Source organism: Lipophrys pholis (genome assembly GCF_963383615.2).
Source record: "Lipophrys pholis genome assembly, chromosome: 17".
Classification (NCBI taxonomy): Eukaryota; Metazoa; Chordata; class Actinopteri; order Blenniiformes; family Blenniidae; genus Lipophrys; species Lipophrys pholis.
This window is the reverse complement of record NC_137643.1, coordinates 25,693,652-25,715,072: the sequence shown is the minus strand read 5'-3', so window position 1 is coordinate 25,715,072 and position 21,421 is coordinate 25,693,652. Positions and strand designations below refer to the sequence as shown.

The window sequence follows — 21,421 nt, the reverse complement described above, 5'->3', positions numbered from 1 at the left end:
GTCGTGCTTTACTTCAGTGATCTGCTCATGTTGGAGTTATTAATGACTGCACTGTACACCAAACAGACCATTCGAACCCTGAGAACAACCTGAGGCCAACCTCACCCCAAAGAAGGTCCCCCAAAACCGCATTTAAATCCCAATCCAGGGACCACACCAGGGTTACACTTAGGGCTTTTCCACCAAAAAGAACCAGGAGCTAGTTCAGGGCCGGTGCCAGGGCCAGTTCTTAAATGAGCACCGCCAAAGAACCGGTTTTGTTTCCATTGTCATGGAGCCAGTGAGAGCCACGTCACTCCAGAATGTGGTACCTCACTGATTTCACCAATGTAGCTCCAGCAGGATCCAGGAGACGGACTGTAACAGTGGTTTGGTCCGGGTCGCTCCATCTAGTCTGACCTGGACCTCGAGACCAAAGAGCCAGAAAACATTGAGTCTCCTCGTCGCTCTATTGGTGTTTGTTCATGTCTGTCTTTCTTTAGTCTGGAGTCCCGGAGTGGATATAGAGGGAAATAATAATAATAATAATAATAATAATGTGTGAATGAGTTTGGGTCTTATTTTTCACCATTCCAACATTCCATAGTGACTTTCTGCTCCTTTCACTTTATTTCTGGACGTGTCTGAATCAAAAGCTTCAACATGGAGGAATGGAGGTGTAGAATGATAGAACGCTGCTCTACAGCCGTTTCCATGGTAACCTACATAAGCACACACTGATCAACAGCAAACGTTCTCTTTCACATGAAGCCATTAAAGGCTCATTTTATGGCTAAAAACTCCAAGCTTTCATTTACAGTAGTTTGTAGTTTGTTTAGTAGTTCCTGAGGAACCAGAAGTGTCACGTCTCATAGTGAGCTTGCGCCACATCGCAGCCTCATGCAGACCTCAGCCTGCGGTTGTAACGTGATGCAAGACCTGGAAGTGAAGTTAGTTACAATGATGTCACCATGAAAAGCCTGAAAAAAACCACATTTGAAAACTGCTTCTCAATTATATATCTGACACAGCTGACTTAGTGTGACAGCAGGAGCTCTGCAGCACCACAGTTCAATTAGAGCCACGGCTCCATCATCGCAGATTAAATGATCTTGTCCCTCACTTTATTAACTTGAGGGAACGACTTATTATCTCGTTCCCATGCGTTAATATTTTTTCTAAAACCAATCCGGGGCTCCGTGGTCACTGTAGATTTAAAAATGCTGGTTCAGCGTCTCCTCTGCCTTGTAGGAAGCGGTAACTCCAGCGATAACTCAAGCAGATGACATGTTAGGCCCCGCTCTGGCCCCGCTCTGGACGAGGAACGATGTGGGGCCAGCTTAGCACCAGTTTAGCCCCTGATAGGCCGGGGCTTTGGTGGTGGAAAGACAAAGAACTGGTGCTAAATCTGGAGCTGGCTCCGATCTAGCACCTGGTTCTTGCCAGTGGAAAAGCCCCCACAGGGGGCTAAACAGGGGGTACATTAAGGCCACCTAGGGGCCACACCATGGCCACACAGGGGCTATTTACCACAAAGAAGCACCAGGTGCTAGTTCAGTTCGTGCCAGTACTTAGTTCAAATCCCACGCTTTCGAAGAACTGGTTACTTTTCCATTGGCAAGGAGCCAAGTAAGATCCAGGTCATCATGTCACCATCAATACGTCATAGGTATAGGTAGCATAGGTAGCTGTTCCTCCTCAATGCTTGTGCCATAGGGAAGCACACACACAACAGAGGAGAACGACGAATAAGCTCGAGAAGACAGCAGACAGATAATCAATTATTCATTGTGTTTATGATCAATTTTTTAAAGATGTTTTTATCCTTAAGATAAAACGTGGTAGTGTTAGCATTAGCCTTTGCTTGGCTACTTAGCTTCGAGTAGGTTTCCATCAAATACAAATGCAGTAAGTTCATAATATCAAGGTTAATCTTTATAGATGCTCTTATGGCTGATTGCAAAGCTGGAGCGAAGGCTTAACATGAAGAACTGGTGCTAAGTCAAGCTCTGGCTCCAAACTAGCTCTGGAACCAGCTCGGTGGAAAAGGGCCAACAGGAGCCGCACCTTGGCCACACAGAGACTCAAAAGGATCTCTGTGGCTTTGATCAGAAATACAAATATGCCCTAATTTGTACAGATTTAGCAAACATTCTGTAATGATGTGTGAAATGAGGCAGTTATGGTAACATGCAACTGCCGCAGGGCTGAGGTCGCTGGAGGAAACAGGCTTGAGTAGGGACACGTGGAAAGTTGGGTGAATCTTAAGAGATGAAGGGATTTTCAGGGTTACAGAAGAGGGATTGATGTTATTGGTGATGGGAAAGGGTCCGATGAACCGGGGAGAGAGTTTGTGGGATTCCGTCTGGAGGGGGAGATCCCGAAATGAGAGCAAAACCATCTGTCCCACCTTGTACTCAGGGGCAGGGGAGCGGTGAAGGTCAGCCTGCTGTTTAGTTTGCTTCCATACCTCCCGAATACGGAGAAGGTGGTCTTTAACTGAGGAAACGGCTATTTCATGCTCCTGATGGTGAAACGGGGGGGTGCTGATACCCATAACAGACCATGAAGGGGACATACCAGTAGCTGTGCAGGTGTGAGAGTTGTGGGCGTACTCGATCCAAGGAAGTTGTGGGCTCCATGACGTGGGGAAGTGGGCAGTAACACATCGCAAGGCTGTCTCCAGGTTGTGGTTGGCCCGCTCCGTCTGGCCATTGGTTTGGGGGTGATAGCTGGAGGAGAGACTGCGAAGTGAACTGAGGCCCCCTGTCTGAGGCGATGTTGTGAGGGATACCATGCCATCTGAAGACGTGGAGGACCAGGAGTTGGGCAGTCTCCAGAGCAGAGGGTAGTTTGGGCAGGGGCACGTAATGCACCGACTTGGAGAATCGGTCTACCACGGTGAGAATAACTGTGTTTCCGTCCGAGGGGGGAAGACCGGTGACGAAATCCATTGAAATATGGGACCAAGGATGACTAGGGATAGGCAGGGGACGCAGCAGACCAGCAGGGGATCAGTGTGAGGCTTTACCTCTGGCACAGACAGGGCAGGCGAGGACAAACTCCCAAGCATTCTTATTCATGGAGGGCCACCAGAGGTGACGTTGAAGCAAGTGGAGGGTGCGGGTGACAGGCAAGACGGGATGAATGGGCCCACTGGAGAACTTGGGAGCGGACTGGGTCAGGGAAGCTGAGCCGGTTGGCTGGACCAGTGTTGGGGATGGAGTGACCCCCTTGGGTGTCACGGACTACTCTTTCTATCTCCCACATGGCTGCACCGATAACACTGGCGGAAGGGAGGTTAGGTTCAGGATCGGGGGAGTCAGAAGCAGGGGAGTGCAGGAGAAAGAGAGCCTCAGGTTTGGTGTTCTTGGCTCCAGGGTGATAAGAGAGTGTGAAGGTGAAACGTCTGAGGAAGAGGGATCAGCGAGCTTGGCGGGGGTTGAGCCTCTTAGCAGAGCGGAGGTAGGCCAGGTTCTTGTGGTCGGTCCAGATGATAAAGGGGACTTGGGATCCCTCCAGCCAGTGCCTCCATTCTTGAAATGCCCAGACAATAGCCAATAACTTGCGATTACCAACATCATAATTCCGCTCAGACCTGGACAGTCGGCGGGAAAAGAATGCACAAGAGTGGATTTTACTGGACCCAGGATGGCACACCTCCACAACAAACTGAAGAGTAGGGTCAGGGTGTCGCAGCACGGGGGTGCTGATGAACAAGGACTTCAGTTGGTTGAATGTTGTGGTAGCCTCATCCGACCACTGGAAGGGGATGCTGGAGGACGAGTGAGGGGACCGGCCACCTTGCTGTAATCGCGAATAAATCCCCGGTAGAAATTGTCGAATCCGAGAAAGCCCTGCTGCTCCTTCCGGGTCGTGGGCGTGGGCCACTCTGCTACAGCACGGATCTTGGCAGGATCGGGCTGCAGCTGACCCTGGGCGATGACAGCCTAGAAATTGAACGGAAGGGACATGGAATTCACACTTTCAGGTTTCACGTAGAGTTTATTTTCCAGGAGACGCTCAGGATCGAAGGAGGGGGTCGATGAATGGAAGTGGGGCCTTATTCTTAACAGTGATGTCGTTTAAGCTTCTGAAGTCGATGCAGGGGCAGAGAGAGGAGTTTTTCTTTATGACAAGGAAGAAACCGGCACCCAGGGGAGAGGACGAGGGCCGAATGAAGCCTGAAGCAAGAGAGTCCTTGATGTAGGCTTCCATTGGCTACCTTCTCAGGGTGAGACATGTTGTAAAGGTGGCTGGAGGGGAGGGGAGCCCCAGAAAGAAGGTCCATGCTGCAGTCATAAGGGCGGTGGGGGGGGGGATAGGGTAAGGGCCAGATATTTGCGAAACACAGGAGCGAGGTCATGATAGAGGGACGGGACATTGGAGAGGTCTGGGGGAGGGGCCGGAGGCTGCGGGGCATTGGAAACTGGATTGGCTGACAGCAGGCAGTCGGAATGACAGGCAAGGCTCCAGCCAACGACGGAGGATTTAGCCCAGTTGAAGTTCGGGTTGTGTTCCTGCAACCACGGGTAGCCCAGGACGACAGGAGATACAGGGGAGGGAATAACAAAGAGTTGGATGGTCTCACGATGATTGCCAGAGAGGATGATGTTCAATGGGGCTGTCTGGTGAGTGACGTGGGAAAGGAGTCTGCCATCTAGCATTGACACGCTTGGGGGAAACTCGTGGCTCTCGGGGCAGCTGCAGTAGTTGGACAAGGCCAGTGTGGATGAAACTGTCATCAGCTCCTAAGTCAATGAGGACGTGGGTGTTGGCAGACTGGTTGCCCCAGAGGAGGGTGGCTGGGATGGACATGCAGGGCGGAGAGCTAGAAGGGGAAGACATTTGGCTCACCAGTTGGCCCTCCCTCACTGGTGAGCCCTCTCTTTTTGGTGTGCTGGGGCACTTGGGGGTCCAACCGTGTCCGACCCAACTGCATGGGTTCCTCCATGGGTTCCCCTGTGGGGGGCACAGGGGGCTGACTGGGAAGAGTAGCAGCTAACGAAGAGGAAGTTGGAGGCGTCACCGTTGGGGATTGTCCAGGAGAGGGAGCCACATTCCGTGCCCGGGCTGAACGTTCCCTGACTCTCTCACTAAGCCGATTATCCATCCTAATACACAGGGAAATGACTTCCTCCAAGGACGTGGGCTGAACCCTGGAGGCTAACTCATCCTTGAGTGTCTCAGATAGGCCCTTGCAAAAAATACCCACTAAAGCTGGCTCATCAAACCCACATTCATTAGCCAAAATCCTGAACTCAATGGAATAATTAGCTACCGACTGTGTTCCCTGGGGGAGAGCTAACAGGCATTTGACGGCCTCCTGATCTCTAACAGGATGATCAAAAACTCTGCTGAGCTCACCCGAAAATAATGCAAAGGAGGATAAGACAGAGGAAGAGTTCTTCCACAGGACATCTGCCCATCTGGCTGCCTTTCCACGAAGTAAATTCATAACATAGGCTACCTTAACTCTATCAGTGGGGTAACTTAGAGGCTGGAGGTCAAATACTAAGGAACAATTTAACAAAAATTGTCTACATGACCTTAGATCTCCTGCATAAACTTCTGGAGGGGGGACGATGGGCTCTTGGTAACGAGGGGAGAGAGAAGCAGGGGATGAGGACTCTGGTTGGAGGCTGGAGACTTGGGACGCACAGGAACGAAAGGTCTTCAGGGTGACTTGAGGCTTTAAGTGACTAACTGAAGAGAGGGATTTTACCAGGAAGACTGAAGGCAGAGGGACTGGAGACTGGGAGAGATCTTCTAGAGGGCTTGAAGACACGCAGCGAACACGGAGAGGCACACTTGAATGGGAATCTTCTCACTTCTGCTTTCACCCAGAGGAGCGCTTAAGTAGCTGTGGTGATTGCCCTGATGACCTGCAGGTGCACCCAGCTTCTGTGAAGAGTGCAGGAGAAACAGCTTGCAGCAGGAAATGGTTCCCAGTTCTGCACAAACTTCCCACAGTGATGGAGACAGGGGACCTGCTGATTTCTGAAGGGTCCCAACTGCATGGCGTCTCAGCAGATATTGTCTCTGACCATGGTCTTCAGTTCATGCCGGAGGTTGAGAGCCTTGTGCATGCTAAGAGCCAAGGTTAGCCTATCCTCTGGCTTTTATTTGCAGTCCAACGGCCAGATGGAGTGGCTAAACCCATGAGATTGAGGCCCTCCTCAGCAGTACCACCTCAGAAAACCCCGCTGCTTGCAGCAACCACCTGCCATGGGTTAAGTATGGGCACAACCCTTGTCAACTCACCCGCCGGTGGTCCCCTTTCCAGTTGTTGGGATCTACATTCAGACATTATCATTAAATTACTGTAATAGGTTACTGAAAGGAATGAATCACTGGAAGTAATTTATGAAAAATTTTAATTATTAGTTGAAATACTCATTTACTCATCAACAATAAAAACAAATCCTAATTAAAGAGTCTTAATTTGAATAAATTTGTAATTATTTCAATGATAATTAATGGGGCACCATCGGAGTATCTGGAAATATTGAATTGCCAAACTATCAGTCTCGTTTGAAAAGGATTTATTTAAGATGTGTATTATATAATAATATTTAAATAAAAGGGAAGGTGTGAGATTCGAGCACAGACTGTTACAAATCAGTAAATGTTGATGATAAATACGCAATAATCACCAGGAATCGTTCAAGTCAGCTGACAGGCAATTATTAACAAAAAAGCATTAATTCACAATTCAATTAACAATTCTTTTCATAAACCAACCCATCTAAGCAGCAAACGTCATCTAACATGAAGATCTAATCTACTGAACAGCAAACGCTATGTACAGAGAGTGTGTGAATGGAGGTGGAGGGTGTGTGTTTGTGTGTTTGTGTGTTTGTGTGGCTGTGTTGCAATGCCGTGGAAGCGTCCACTGGATGACGGATGGGTCGGGTAAACCCATCCAAGAAGCCAGCTCTGCTGGGGGCATTGCAGTTGCTTAGCAACCAAGTACACAGGACATCCGATGCTCACATGCACGCAAGGATGTATTTCAGAACCAAAATGGTCAAATGTGTTCAGAGACACAGAGCTGAGTTACAGGGGCGACGCAGAGACGCTTTCCGAGGTCACGTGACGATACCAAGCGGCTGTCAGCCCGGTATTGAAATGCATAAGTTTTAATTGGATGTTGGAACAACCAGACAAACTCTGGTATCCGACAGCAACATGTAGCAGTTTGGTTGCTACATGTGACTGTGTGAGGGTTCTTGTCTACTAACCAACACTGAGCGGCGACGGGCGGCGCTGGATGCATGTACGTGAGCAGACTCTGTTGTCTGCTGTTAGTGGGAGAGAGAGAAAGAAAGGAGGAAAGTTCCGGTGAGAAAGCGTGCAGGTACGATTCCCGGTTCGTTCACACAGAGATTGGCTTTTGGGACTCTCCCGGATCGCTGGTGTCTGAGGCGAACAAACAGAGATTTGTGTGCGAGCACTGTGTTGGGTAGGCCCCAACACAGTGCTCCCTGGGGTATCAGCCCCCCTGTTCCCACCCCAGGAACAAGAGCTGGCGTTGCCGGCAATGCAGACCTTCATTAAGAAGTGTGGGAGTATTTGTAAGCAGGCCCGGTCTGCGCTGCTCCAATCATCCCATAGGAAGGAACGGCCGGCTAACCGGAGACGTTCGGCCCCTCACTAAACCCCTGGGCAGAAGGTGTGGTTGACCGCTAAATACCTTCCACTAAGGGTGGAGTCGAAGAAACACACACCCAGCTTCGTGGGTCCATTTGAGGTTTAAGGCCCTGTTTCCACGAAAACGTTTCACGTGACAACACCTAATCAGCTAAAAAAAAGGAGTGCGTTTCCACTGCAGCAGCGGACACAGAGACAACGATGTAGTTAGTCTGCTGGGCCACCGGAGGGCGCTGTTGCTTGATTTTGTAATGAAACCACACAGATGTGTGCAGAGAACAATAGACAATAGACGTGTAGAAAATGGAGAGAACCTGACATCTGCATGGACTGATGAGGAACCGGATGATATTAAACTACTGATCTGGACCATAAAACTAGAATATGCACCGCGGGTCGTACCACTACGGGTCGTACCACTACGGGTCGTACCACTACGGGTCGTACCACTACGGGTCGTACCACTACGGGTCGTACCACTACGGGTCGTACCACTACGGGTCGGCCATGTTTGTTTACAACTGGAGAGCAGGAGGGAGGGGGAGATGAGCAGGAACAGGCTCTGTAGCCTCCATCAGTCTCTGCAGGAGGGATTAGCGGCTGTGAAAGAATCTTTCCACCTTGGGAGCCGGATTAATAACTTTGCAGATACAGTGGATCAGAACACTAGTGTTGTGTAAACGGACCCCCCAAAAGTGAAGAAAGTTTTGCGGATACACTCTAATCTGTTGTTGTGTAAACGGGGCCTAAGATTACCTGCTTCATCCCACTTTCTATGTCTCCCAGGTTAAACCGGTGGAGGAGAGGGATCCTGCCCCCCCCCTGTTCCTCCGCCTCCACCACCCAGGATGTTGGATGGTGGCGCGCCTCATCAGGGCACTATCACTGTTCGCTGTATTGTTGTTTCCTCCTGTTCTCTGCTGTGCTCTTCAGGTGGGCGTGTCAGGTGGTTGTTGACAGAAGTGAGAGTACCGGCTGGATTGATATTCTGGATTTTGTTCAGCTGCGGTCATCCGGTGGAGATCGTTACCTGATGATGTCCTGTGCTATTTAACCAGACTTCAGATTCCACTCAACACAAATCACAACGGTCAGTCGTTACACTGGTTGACAGTTCGTGTTCAGAATCTAGGCTCCTGGCTAATCCCTGTTTTTCCTCCATCCTCAGTGAAATCCTATGGACAATATGCTGCAACCTACAGAAATATCCAATATTGTCACTGGTATTCACTGCACTGTCACCAACATCACTACAGCCTTCACTTGTCTCAGACTACACCATTTGGTTTGTATTATCTGGCTGCACACTGATCTGCATGACTGCTCATAGAGAACAATGTTATTTTCATCAAAATGATTTTGTCACATATTGTGACATAAATCCGAATCTTTCCAACTTAACCAAAGTCTGAGAGCTGAATGTACATCAGTGTTGCTTTCAATTGATTATAATCAAACTGAATGAATTACCAACAAAACTTAACAATGTAAATGTACTCTACCTGTAACAAAGTGATCTGAGCACACTTGTGTGGGCTGGACGATGAGATTCTTCCTCTGCTTCAAATCCACACGTCACCAACTGTTGACTAATATTTGCAATTCCATATGGAAATGTATGGATTTTCATTTGATGTCATTTGGTGTTTGTGAGAGAGGGAGTTTGTTCTTAAGCCCGTTTGTGTATGATGTGGCTCTTTGTAGTACCACAGTCATTTCTGTGGCTCTTGGTCTCTGACTGGTTGGCCACCACGGTTCAAGGCTGTTACAGGAGCAGAGCTGACTGGTGGTATATTATTTGCTTGTCGTTGTATTTTCTTCATTTACCCTTCATGCTAACTTCTAACTGACATGAAGCAGTTCCTTTAGAGAACTCTGTGTCCTGTAGGTGAGTTTTATTCAGCATGGTAATAACACCCACATGACTTTATACTGAAGTTTTGACCCAAATGTAAAGAAAACCATTTAAAATGAGCCTTTCCAGCCAGAGTAATAATGTTAAACAGGTCGTTCTGTTCACATTTGCTCAGCCAGTCACACAGAAACTCACAATACATTTCACCATTTTTTCCTCTTTAGTTTTTCCAATTCACTGAGCTGAAAGGACCGAAACTTGTAGCTGAGCTGTTTCCTAGCAACAACCTCCTGAACAGTAAAAATCCACAGTTCTATAGTGAAAGCCGAGCAGTGAGCCTGAGCTCAGCCTCCTCTGTTCACCTACTTTTACCCATGAGCTCAGAAGGAGAATCAAACAGACTTCATGTTGTTTTCTGTAGTTTCTGCAGCTTTTCTCTGACCTGTATCAGAGTTTGGTGTCTCAGTTCAGGTCCTGTAAACCTCCATCAGCACCTGTCAGACAGCCGGCTCCACATGCATCATCCTCCTCGGTCTGAACACTGATTGTCCCATGTCAGTTCTTGGATTGAACACTATTGATTTAACAATGTCCACAAACAGCGTTAGACTGGCTTCTTCCCCTGACATGACAGATTTCATGCTTCTCTCTGACTCATCAGCAGCAGCAACAATGACGGTCAGCAAACTTTTTATCTGGACTCTCCTGGATCACTCAGTTCACCCTACTCCACCCATCCATGACGATCCTCCAATACACCACCGCTGAACTTCTCTAACTCTGCTTCCAGCAGTCAGCTTCACCGCGACCCAAGTATCGCTCGCCTTCTTTGTCAGAAATACATCCACCGTGGCTCCAGGTGGGGTTTACACCTCCGTCCACAGAGAAACACCAGTCATAAGGTGAACCACAGCGTGGCCAGCCTTGCCAGGGGAACTAACACTGGTACTAACCACACCCACAGCGATGTCAACATCCTCACCAGCAAAGTATTTCCATCAAAATTGAAAACTCCAGTCTGGGTGTGAACCTCGACAGCTCCTTAACATTTCAATCTCACCTCAACAACACCACCCGCTGAGTTTTCTTCCACCTGTGAAATATCCACCTCCCTCCCTCACAGCCAACAGTACCTCCACCCCTTCCGCCCCTCCCTCACAGCCAACAGCACCCCCACCCCCTCCGCCCCTCCCTCACAGCCAACAGCACCCCCACCCCCTCCGCCCCTCCCTCACAGCTAACAGCACCTCCACCCCACCTCCCTCCCTCACAGCCAATAGCACCCCCACCCCCACCAACATCACTCGCAGCCAACAGAACCTCCACCCTGGTTCATGCCCTCATCACCTCACATCTGAACTACCGTAACTCCCTTTTCTCTGGCCTTCCTCAAGAACCCTCTATAAACTCCAACTCATCTAAAGTACAGCTGCCCGGATCATCATTCAAACCCCACCACCCACCACCACATCACCCCAGTGCACCCCCCACCACCCTCCACCACATCACCCCAGTGCACCCCCCACCACCCACCACCACATCACCCCAGTGCACCCCCCACCACCCTCCACCACATCACCCCAGTGCACCCCCCACCACCCACCACCGCATCACCCCAGTGCACCCCCCACCACCCACCACCACATCACCCCAGTGCACCCCCCACCACCCACCACCGCATCACCCCAGTGCACCCCCCACCACCAACCACCACATCACCCCAGTGCACCCCCACCACCCTCCACCGCATCACCCCAGTGCACCCCCCACCACCAACCACCACATCACCCCAGTGCACCCCCCACCACCCACCACCACATCACCCCAGTGCACCCCCCACCCTCCACCGCATCACCCCAGTGCACCCCCCACCACCAACCACCACATCACCCCAGTGCACCCCCCACCACCCACCACCACATCACCCCAGTGCACCCCCCACCACCAACCACCACATCACCCCAGTGCACCCCCACCACCCTCCACCGCATCACCCCAGTGCACCCCCACCACCCTCCACCGCATCACCCCAGTGCTCCAGCAGCTCCACTGGCTTCAAGTTCACCAAAGCATAGACGTCAAGATTCTTGTCCTTACATTCAAGGTTACACCCCCCCCCCCCCCCCCCCCGCTCCCCCCCATTCCTCTCAGATCTTGTCCACATCAACACACCGGTTCCATTAAGCTGATCAGACATGACATTGAAGGACACCTGCAGGTGTAAACAATGTGGAAATGTTGAGGATTTTGTTCCACGCAGACATTTCAGTGAGATGATGGTGAACCTTTTAATGTGACACAAAAGTGCTGCTTTAAAAATGAAAAACAACCATAAAGCATTTTGTGCACTATAGAGGTAAATAAGTTCAAATCATGACATGACAGTCTGGGTGGTTTGAGGTAAAACACTGCGTTAACAGATCAGAGCTCATTTTGAGATCATCAGGAGAGGCGACACACTGCTGTGGATGTTTGGAAGCAGAAACCTGAAACCTGCTTTGGACAAGAGTCCAAAGCCATTAATAAAGCTTAAACATCTATTTGTCAAATTGCCGGCGAGGAGGAGTGAAGGGGAGTGTCTGACGCTGAAACAAGCCTCCTGTAATCTCCGCCTGGATTAGTATTTAGAATCATTTCATGCTTCAGGGAAGAATCGCCACATGTAATGAAGCCTGAGCAGTGTCAGAGGATGGAGGATGCAGAACAGCAGGAAAGGTGGAGCCGTGTGGACACATGGGCCTGTGGAGAAGCTGGGACATGTGGAGCGATGGGGACATGTGGACGATTGGAGAGACAGGGACATCTCAGGTCAAGTCCAGATCTTTATTGGTCACAAACAATGTGGAGCGAGGTGTTCAGAGGTGTTCAGAGGTGTTCAGGCTGTGGGTTCCAGTACAATCTGAAGACTGAAGGTCACAAACAGGTTTTTCTAAATGTTTTGATGATATTTAGGTCAGAGGAGGAAAACTTCACACTGAGAAGCATCGACTCCTCTTTCACGTCACTGACTTATCAGCTCTCAGTTGTTTCTGTTCTTAACTTCAAAGACTCAAACTGGGAAAACATGATGTAACCAGAGACTCGTTCTCAGGGGTTTCTTGAACACAGATGCAGAGCCAGCTCGGCTTTCAACACTTTTTTATTGCCAAACATGACAAATGAGTCTTTGCCTTGACCGTCTCCATCCTCCTTCCTCCTGCAGCCCCCCCCCCCCCCCCCCCCCCTTAAAGCCTTCCCGGCTGCTACTGTCCAGGGGAAGAGACAGTGGGACCATGACAGGCCTCAGGTCTGTCAGCTCCCTGCTCAGCGCCTCCCTCAAGCCGCCTCCCACACTCTCCGCTGCATCACCGCTCTGCCATGCACACGTTTCATACTATATAACGACATGTCACACACTCAGCATTCATTCCTCTTTGTCCTCAGACGAAGTTTTCCAACTGGGACTTTACATCTGCTGCTGATATTCAGACAAACACTGGAGGATTGTTAGCATGACATTATTTACTCTACAAATATAAAAGTCCATAAATCCATTTAGGTGATGAATTCATCCACAGCAGCTTACATCTCAGAGGTGGATAATCTCGCTGTTTCCACGGTCTAAGACCAGCCAACAGAGTGTAGCTCACTGAGCTGAGATCTCAGCAGCTCCTTCAGAAAGTCCTGGCCTCTGAGGGTTCATCTGCTCCACTGCTTCATTTCAGCCTCCATTCATTCTTTATTTCCTCAGTCATTTTTGGTTTTGTGGCCCCGTCAGACCAAAGGCGTGAGCCTCCATTTTCTGTAACACAGCTTGCAAAACGTTGTCATTGTGAATAGGAGTGTCCAGCTCCTGCTGAGTCTCCTCCTCTCCTGTTATGGGGAGGAGCGTCTGCACCTAGTCTGAACACCAGGGGGCAGTGTCGCACCAACATTTCAATAAACACAGTTAATGAAACAACCAGTATGTGTTAAGCAGCGTATGCGAACAACAACGGGAGTGTTTATATGGCCGATCAGATATTTTAATATTGCTGCTTGTCGAGAGTGACAATCGTCACCAACCAATCAGCAAACGGCTGCGTTCTTGTTCCTCCTTATGGAACCGTTCCGATGTGCGAGCTTCCTCAGGGTTATGAAAGGGGAAATCCTTGGGTGTGGTACTTTTGGTACTATCCACAACTTTTGTCAATGGAAACACATGAAAACTTCTACCATACCAGCACATACTGCGCTGAGAAAACGAGGCTGTAGGGGCTGTAGAGTCACTACAAAGGGGCAATAGAGTCACATGTCCGCTAAGAAAGTGAAAATTCATCATCATCATCGTCATCATCACCACAACCAGCAACAAGCTGGGCGGCGGACCCATCCGCAGCAAAATCCCAAAGCCACAGCTCCAGGGTACAGAGTTCTAAGTTATGTGAACAGACCTGATGATGCCGCTGAGTGTGATGGTACAGAGTGTCGATGGTACAGAGTGTCGATGGTACAAAGTGTCGACGGTACAGAGTGTCGATGGTACAGAGTGTCGACGGTACAAAGTGTCGACGGTACAGAGTGTCGATGGTACAAAGTGTCGATGGTACAAAGTGTCGACGGTACAGAGTGTCGATGGTACAGAGTGTGATGGTACAAAGTGTCGACGGTACAGAGTGTGATGGTACAGAGTGTGGTGGTACAGAGTGTCGATGGTACAGAGTGTCGACGGTACAGAGTGTCGATGGTACAGAGTGTGATGGTACAGAGTGTCGATGGTACAGAGTGTCGACGGTACAGAGTGTCTATGGTACAGAGTGTCGATGGTACAGAGTGTCGATGGTACAGAGTGCTGACGGTACAGTGTCGATGGTACAGAGTGTCGATGGTACAGAGTGTGATGGTACAGAGTGTCGACGGTACAGAGTGTCGATGGTACAGAGTGTGATGGTACAGAGTGTCGACGGTACAGAGTGTCGATGGTACAGAGTGTGGTGGTACAGAGTGTCGATGGTACAGAGTGTCGACGGTACAGAGTGTCTATGGTACAGAGTGTCGATGGTACAGAGTGTGATGGTACAGAGTGTCGATGGTACATAGTGTCGATGGTACAGAGTGTGATGGTACAGAGTGCCGATGGTACAGAGTGTCGACGGTACAGAGTGTCTATGGTACAGAGTGTCTATGGTAGAGTGTCGATGGTACAGAGTGTGGTGGTACAGAGTGTTGATGGTACAGAGTGTGATGGTACAGAGTGTCGATGGTACATAGTGTCGATGGTACAGAGTGTCGACGGTACAGAGTGTCTATGGTAAAGAGTGTCTATGGTAGAGTGTCGATGGTACAGAGTGTGGTGGTACAGAGTGTCGATGGTACAGAGTGTCGATGGTACAGAGTGCTGACAGGAGCTCCGTTCCCCTCATGTGTTTCTGGTATTGATTCAAACTGAGGCAGATTGATCTAAGAGGGCTGCTGCTCTTGTTTAGATTTATTTTTAAATCTGTGAAGGCAGAAACTGACTATTAAAACACCTCAATGTTGAACATGAGAAGAAAAAGTTGCTGTCAGATAAAAGCTGAGGAGGTTGAGAGACTGAGCGTCCCTGGGAGCCATTATTAATATTCAGGCGACAGACGGAGATATCACACATTGTGGAAAAACAGCAACGTCTCCAAGCTGAAGCTGGTCACACATATGTGCTTTCTGAGAGGGAAAGTTTGATCTGAGCGGTGATAAGCAAACTTTTCAGGTGTGAGATTCAGTATCATGAGTTCCAGTAGGAGCATGTTGTACGATACTGACGCAGCTGAGCGTCAATGTGGAAAGAGAGTTAACATTGGCAGCGAGCGGACGTGAGGATGAAACAATAGAAAGTTTGAGACACATGACCAAGTCTCTGTATCAGCTCAGTGAGCTAAACCAACCAAAGCAGATCTTATGTTTGGTTTGGTTTTTCATGTCCGACCTGTAGGAAATGTGCGATAATGAACCACTTCTGGTCTTTTTCAGGGTTTTTCAGCTTCCTGAGTTGAGAAAGTGGGACAGTTTGATTCAACAATAGAATTAATGAAGCGTTGAAGTTCAGTCTCACCAAGAAAAAGGGCTCATTTGAATATATCTGATTCCTTCCTGGGAGAAGATCAGCTGATGCAGCACAGTCAAAAAATATTGTGATTTAAAAATATGCTGATGTTTGACATATTTCATAACTATTCTGAAAGGAATGCACTATGTTTAATTTAGATTTCCTTTCAACTGACTTGAATGTGGGAGTTTTAGATCTGCAATATTTTTATTGACTGACAGACTGAAGCTTCATTTTAATGTGCTCAATCATTAACACACACACACACACACACACACACACACACACACACACACACACACACACACACGCAGCCCTATATGGTAGGTAGAACATTTCTCTGGGGCGGTGACCCATTTATGGCCTGAATACTGCATATTAAAACACACTGTACACAAAACACTGCCACCTCGCCCTCTGAAGGAGCAATCCAAGGCTTCCACTGTGCATGGAGAGCAAAGATTTCTGGAGCATGAACCCAAAACATATCCACAGATACAATCTGTGCTGCTGGCTGACAGATTCATGAGGCTGTCAGTGAGCTGACTTTACCCAGCATTAATAAATCACAGCACACTTCTCAATGAGCAGAGGCTGCTGCACATGGAGCAGCAACATCAGGCGTCACAGGCACTTTGGCTACGAGCCACAAGTCGTCCAATAGGATCTCCTGTAAATAACAATTATCTTTGCTTTTGTGAAAAAAGATAGAAAAGATGTTTACACAAAATAAATCTCTTTTCACAATCCTGTGAAAGTTGATTTTTCCTTAAAGAAAATGAATGATGTTATTGAGGCGTCTTTCACTAAAATCATTGGAATGTCCAAACAAATGTGTTTCCTGTTCAAATCCAGCTGTGCGTGCGTGCGTGCGTGCGTGCGTGCGTGCGTGCGTGCGTGCGTGCGTGCGTGCGTGCGTGCGTGCGTGCGTGCGTGCGTGCGTGCGTGCGTGCGTGCGTGTGTGTTAGGCTCAAGATTCCATTGAACTCCTCCAGCAGTTTCTCCCCCAGAGTAGAAACACCAGGAACAATAAAAAAGACACCCCATGTTTGAAGCCAATAGGAACTCAGCAGTGAATGCAGAGCCCTAGCAGCCAGCCACTCATTGGTTAAACCCGACCCGGACACAACAGGGGTCCACATTTCAAACTTGGTGAAACTCCCTTCTAACTAACTGCTCCTGGCTTCTCATCCTGACCGCCGAGAGACACGGACGTCTCTGCTGCATCGGGACGGAAAGACAGCACCAAGTGGAACCACAGAACCAAACCGAGGTTCAGCCCGCTGGACGAGCAGGACACAGTTTGGACGACTTCTTCTCTCTTCCTTTTTATGGATCCTTGGAACACGACGCAAAGCTAACATGCAATGTGTTTTGATGTTCCGCTGATACGGCCACAGCTCTGCACGGAGCTGCAGCCCATCTGGTTGTGAACGCGATGGTCACGTGCACCATCGCAGGACAGACTCGGGTTCTCCACCGCAGAAACCAGAGAATCAAGTAGCTTCCAGAAGCTACTTCAATGTCTGAGTGGAAGAACCAGGGTTCAGAACCGAACCTCGCCAGAACTCTCTGTCCTTCTCTTCCTCTCCCTCTCTCCTTCTCTCTCTCTCTCTCTCTCTCTCTCTCTCTCTCTCTCTCTCTCTCCCTCTCTCTCTCTCTCTCTCTCTCCTCCCTCTCTCTCTCTTTCTCTCTCTCTCTCTTCCTCTCCTCTCTCTCTCTCTCTCTCTCTCTCTCTCTCTCTCTCTCTCTCTCTCTTTCTCTCTCTCTCTCTCTCTCTCTCTCTCTCCCTCCCTCCTTCACTAACCCGACTTTGTGCCCGTGCCCCGTGCGTCCGCCGCTGTTCGTGTTATCTGATCAGATAAACTCACACCCACGGCCTCATTTAGCAACCAAACTGCTCACTGGTGCTGCTAAACCACATCCGCACGATCACCAGAGTTCTGGCTGCATGCTCCGACATCCAGTTAGAACTCTGGCGCTCTTTACGGGAGTAAGTGAGACCGCGTCGCTCCGAGACCGCCCTTGCGCGTGCTCGTGCGCGACGGGCGTCTTGTTTATCTGGTCGCTAAGCAACCGCCGCGTCCCCCAGAAAGAGCGAGTCAAACGCCTCTGGTGGTCGCGTGGGTCATTGCAATCCCTATTGACGTCCACCTGGTGGACGCATCAGGTCATTGCGCTCTCCCTCTGCGCGCCGCCGCACACCCCTAGTGGTCGTCACGGTCACCACACTGAACCCAACGTCTGCCTCCGCCTGGTGGACGTTCGAGGTCATTACACCCATTCAACTTCACCACTCCAGACCACACACCGCACGCACACACACACACACACACACACACACACACACACACACACACACACACACACACACACACACACACACACACACACACACACACACACACACAGAATTGAATGATTCTTGGTGATTATTGTGTATTTATTGTTGACATTCCCTGGTTTTAACAGTCTATAGTAACAATAACACCTTCCCTTTTATTTAAGATTGTTATATTTTTACACAGAAATATTAACTAACTTAAATAAACCTTTTCCAAGCGAGACTGATATTTTGGTCATTAGCTATTTCCAGATTCTCAGAAACAACCCAGATCAGTGTGAGAGAATGAGTACGGCGGGAGGCATCTCAGACTGTTTTCTTCACAAACTTCTGGTTCTTCAAAACACAAATAAAAATGTGTAAGAAGGACTCACAGCTGTTACACTACAACACAGAGAGAGTATTGGAGTAGCAGGTTCTTATGATGGCAGTTTAATTAGACTATATAAATGTTTTAATCACAGAATAACTGTTAGAATCATTGTTTTTGTGTCTGTTTGGCTGTTTTGCTCTTTTAGTCATGAAAACAAGAAAAGTTCCCACAGCAGTCTGGTTTGGATGTTTCTCTCACCTTGTTGTTTCCTTCATCATTATTAAAGCCTGTGGCCTCTGACCTGGAGGCAGTGTGGAGGGTTGGACACTCACCATGCTGTCGTAGTGGATCAGCTCCAGCTCGTAGTCGGGCAGGATGTCGCTCCTCTTGTTCACCAGGTCCAGGGCCATCTGTGCTGCGGGCAGGCAGGCTTGGCCCCCGGGCCAGCCTCCGCTCATGGGGAATAGCGCTCCGATGTAGAGCTTCTTCTTGCCTAGAGCCGGGCAGGAGCAGGAGAGGAGGGCAGTGAGGGTCAGGGTCAGAGAGCAGGGGGAGAAGGACCTGTGGCAGAACCGAGCCATGGCTGTGGAGACTCCCAGGAGCTGGATCAGGTCTGAGTCAGGGGGGTCAGGAGCAGGAGACGCTCATGAATTTGATGCTCCTCAGAGCTGAAGGGACACTGCAGTTTGTGAGAGTCCGCTAACAAACAGAAACAGTCTCACTCAGTGAGGAAAATGTCCGAACGTGGCTGCAGAGTTCCGGAGGAGCTCAGCGTCTCCTGGAGCTGTCCGCGGTGCTGAAGACAGCGCGTCCCTTTCCGTCCTCATCAAACATTCAGGCGCCAACAAACTGAGCTGGTGTCATCTACCTGCCCTTCTCCATCTCCCCTCTCCCCCGTGCACAGCCTCATCCCCAGCGCGCACTCCGCAGTACGCCACCAAACGCCTCTCTTCGGCAATTCGGAGCCGCGCAGCGGCGGCGCGGCGCGCAACGCGACGCGCCACACAGACCTCCGCTCATAAAACACAGAACCTCCGGAGAAGAAGAAGAGAGGAGCAGAGAGGAGCAGAGAGGAGCAGAGAGGAGCTGAGAGGAGCAGAGAAGAAGAAGAGAGGAGCAGAGAGGAGCTGAGAGGAGCTGAGAGGAGCAGAGAGGAGCTGAGAGGAGCAGAGAGGAGCTGAGAGGAGCTGAGTGTCGCGGAAAAGAGCTGGCAGCTCTGCGCTGCATGGAGGCTGACTGCAGCAGCAGCGTGCAGAGAAGAGGAGGAGGCGGAGGCGGAGGAGGAGGAGGAGGAGGGGAGGAGGGAAAGAGGAGGAGGAGGGGAAGAGGAGGGGGGATGGAAGAGGGGGGTGCAGGTCAGCTCTTTCCCTTTCAATAAAACACTTTCTATTTTAAATCAAATAAGACGTCTTTTGTCGCTCCTCGCGCGCTCCACCCTGTTTCTCCCCCTCCAGTGATCAGTGAATGTCTGCAGACCGAAAGAGGCGTTCACACTTTCACCATTCACACAGAGCCAAAAAACATTTTCTCCTTGAAAAATGAAGTAATACACCTTTAAATCCTATCCTTAGATTCTGGTTTGTGTTCAGAAAACAAGACTGTGGTGCATTTACCAAATGTTCAGGTTGTAATTAATAACCGCACATATTTAAAACATTTTTTTATCTTTGTACTGAAACAGATCCGGTGTGACGGAATGGACATTTATCTTTAACTCCACCAGAGGGCGCTGCCCTGAAAGAACACATTGACCACAGAGATCCTGTTCAGCAGGAAGTCAAAGATAACTGACGTGTTGACAGCAGGAGGTACAGTCCGAGACACTGGTACAGATAGTGGACTAGACTGTGGTCTCTCAGTGGCTCAGGTGGTGGCCTGTCAATGGAACAGACAATGGTCTCTCAGTGCTACAGACTGAGGTCTGAGGCAGTGGAACCGACAGTGGTCCGGCGGCTCTGCAGACCACGGTCTGTAGCACTGCCTCAGACCTCACCCTGACCACTGGCACACCACTGACAGATCACCATCTGTACCAGACAGTGGTCTGAGGCCGTGGAACAGACGGTCATCTGTGAGACTGTTAAACACCTCAAGGTGTCACATAGACACTTTTCAAACTTCCAACAGTTTACTGGTTTGACATGAACTAGTTTCCATTCAAACACGTTGAAACTGGATTAATACAAAGAAATCAGCTTCAGCTCCTGAATTCCTCAACATATGCTGGGATATCACACACATACATGCTGAGTCTTAAACCGTTTACTCATGTTAGGGAGAAGAAACACGAGCAATTGATTTATTATGAATAAAATAATATTTTTTTCTTAAAGATGACAAACATGTATTCTAAAGTATTGATTCTAAGTGACTGAAAACAATGTTGGGAACTTGCAGCTCTACTAAATGTGCCTTTTGGCTCTGGGCCACTTTACACAAATTAAAAATTAGTTATGACATTTATTTATTGCCCTCGAACGATGGCATGAACATTCCACCACAGCACGTAAGAAACATCACTGATTGTTCTCTGAATCGTCTGCACTTGCACACAAGAAACCGTCACTACAGTTTTCTTCACAACGCAGTACTTTTATGCAGCCATGATTATCGCCATGGGTATGAGGAGCACACCAGATGCTTTTGCCCCAAAGCCCCACACTGCTCACGAGGCTCAGCCTCCAGGGAACCAGGCAGGAACCGTTTCAGCTGATAAAACCCTGCTGTCACACCACAACTCCTTCTTAGTTAATGTTAGTGGTTAACGGTTAATCCAACAGTCACAGTAGAACCACACTGGGTGTTTTGGGGTTTTGTGTGCCGGGACAGGACGTCTGTCCCTTTAATGACCCTTCAGGTTCCACATACAGAGAGTCTCTCTGTGTGTGGAACCTTCAGGACCACTGCCAGTCCAGGACTCATGATTACATCTAAAGAGCAGAAATATCATTCAATGAATCTGCAGGAAGTAAAAATAAATTATGCTTGAAAACTAATGTAGATATTAAACAGAAGTTTTTCTCAGTTGAAAGAATCAACTCATTAGCAACAAACACAAAGATTAAAGATTAGTGTAAACTTTCAAGCAGCATGATGGAAATTGTACCGACGTCTCCGTAAAGATATGATATCTGATACAACCAGGAAGTAGAAACGTAATGCAGAAGGAATCAGAATGGTTTTACTGGCATTGCTGACAATTCCAGGAGGAACGCAGACCGACAACCTGAAGTC

General features: G+C 49.1%; 1 protein-coding gene across 1 annotated transcript in view; it reads right to left on the bottom strand.

Moving 5' to 3' along the window:
* Window positions 1–18,660, bottom strand: part of gabbr1b (gamma-aminobutyric acid (GABA) B receptor, 1b) — a gene marked incomplete at its 3' end in the record, with an annotated part of 148,917 nt that extends 130,257 nt beyond the window's left edge. Inside the window, exon 1 of the mRNA XM_080485024.1 lies at window positions 18,520–18,660. Coding sequence (XP_080341150.1) covers window positions 18,520–18,645 — 126 coding nt within the window. The 5' untranslated portion in view covers window positions 18,646–18,660. The remainder of the gene's footprint in view (window positions 1–18,519) is intronic.
* Between the last annotated feature and the right edge of the window lie 2,761 nt (window positions 18,661–21,421).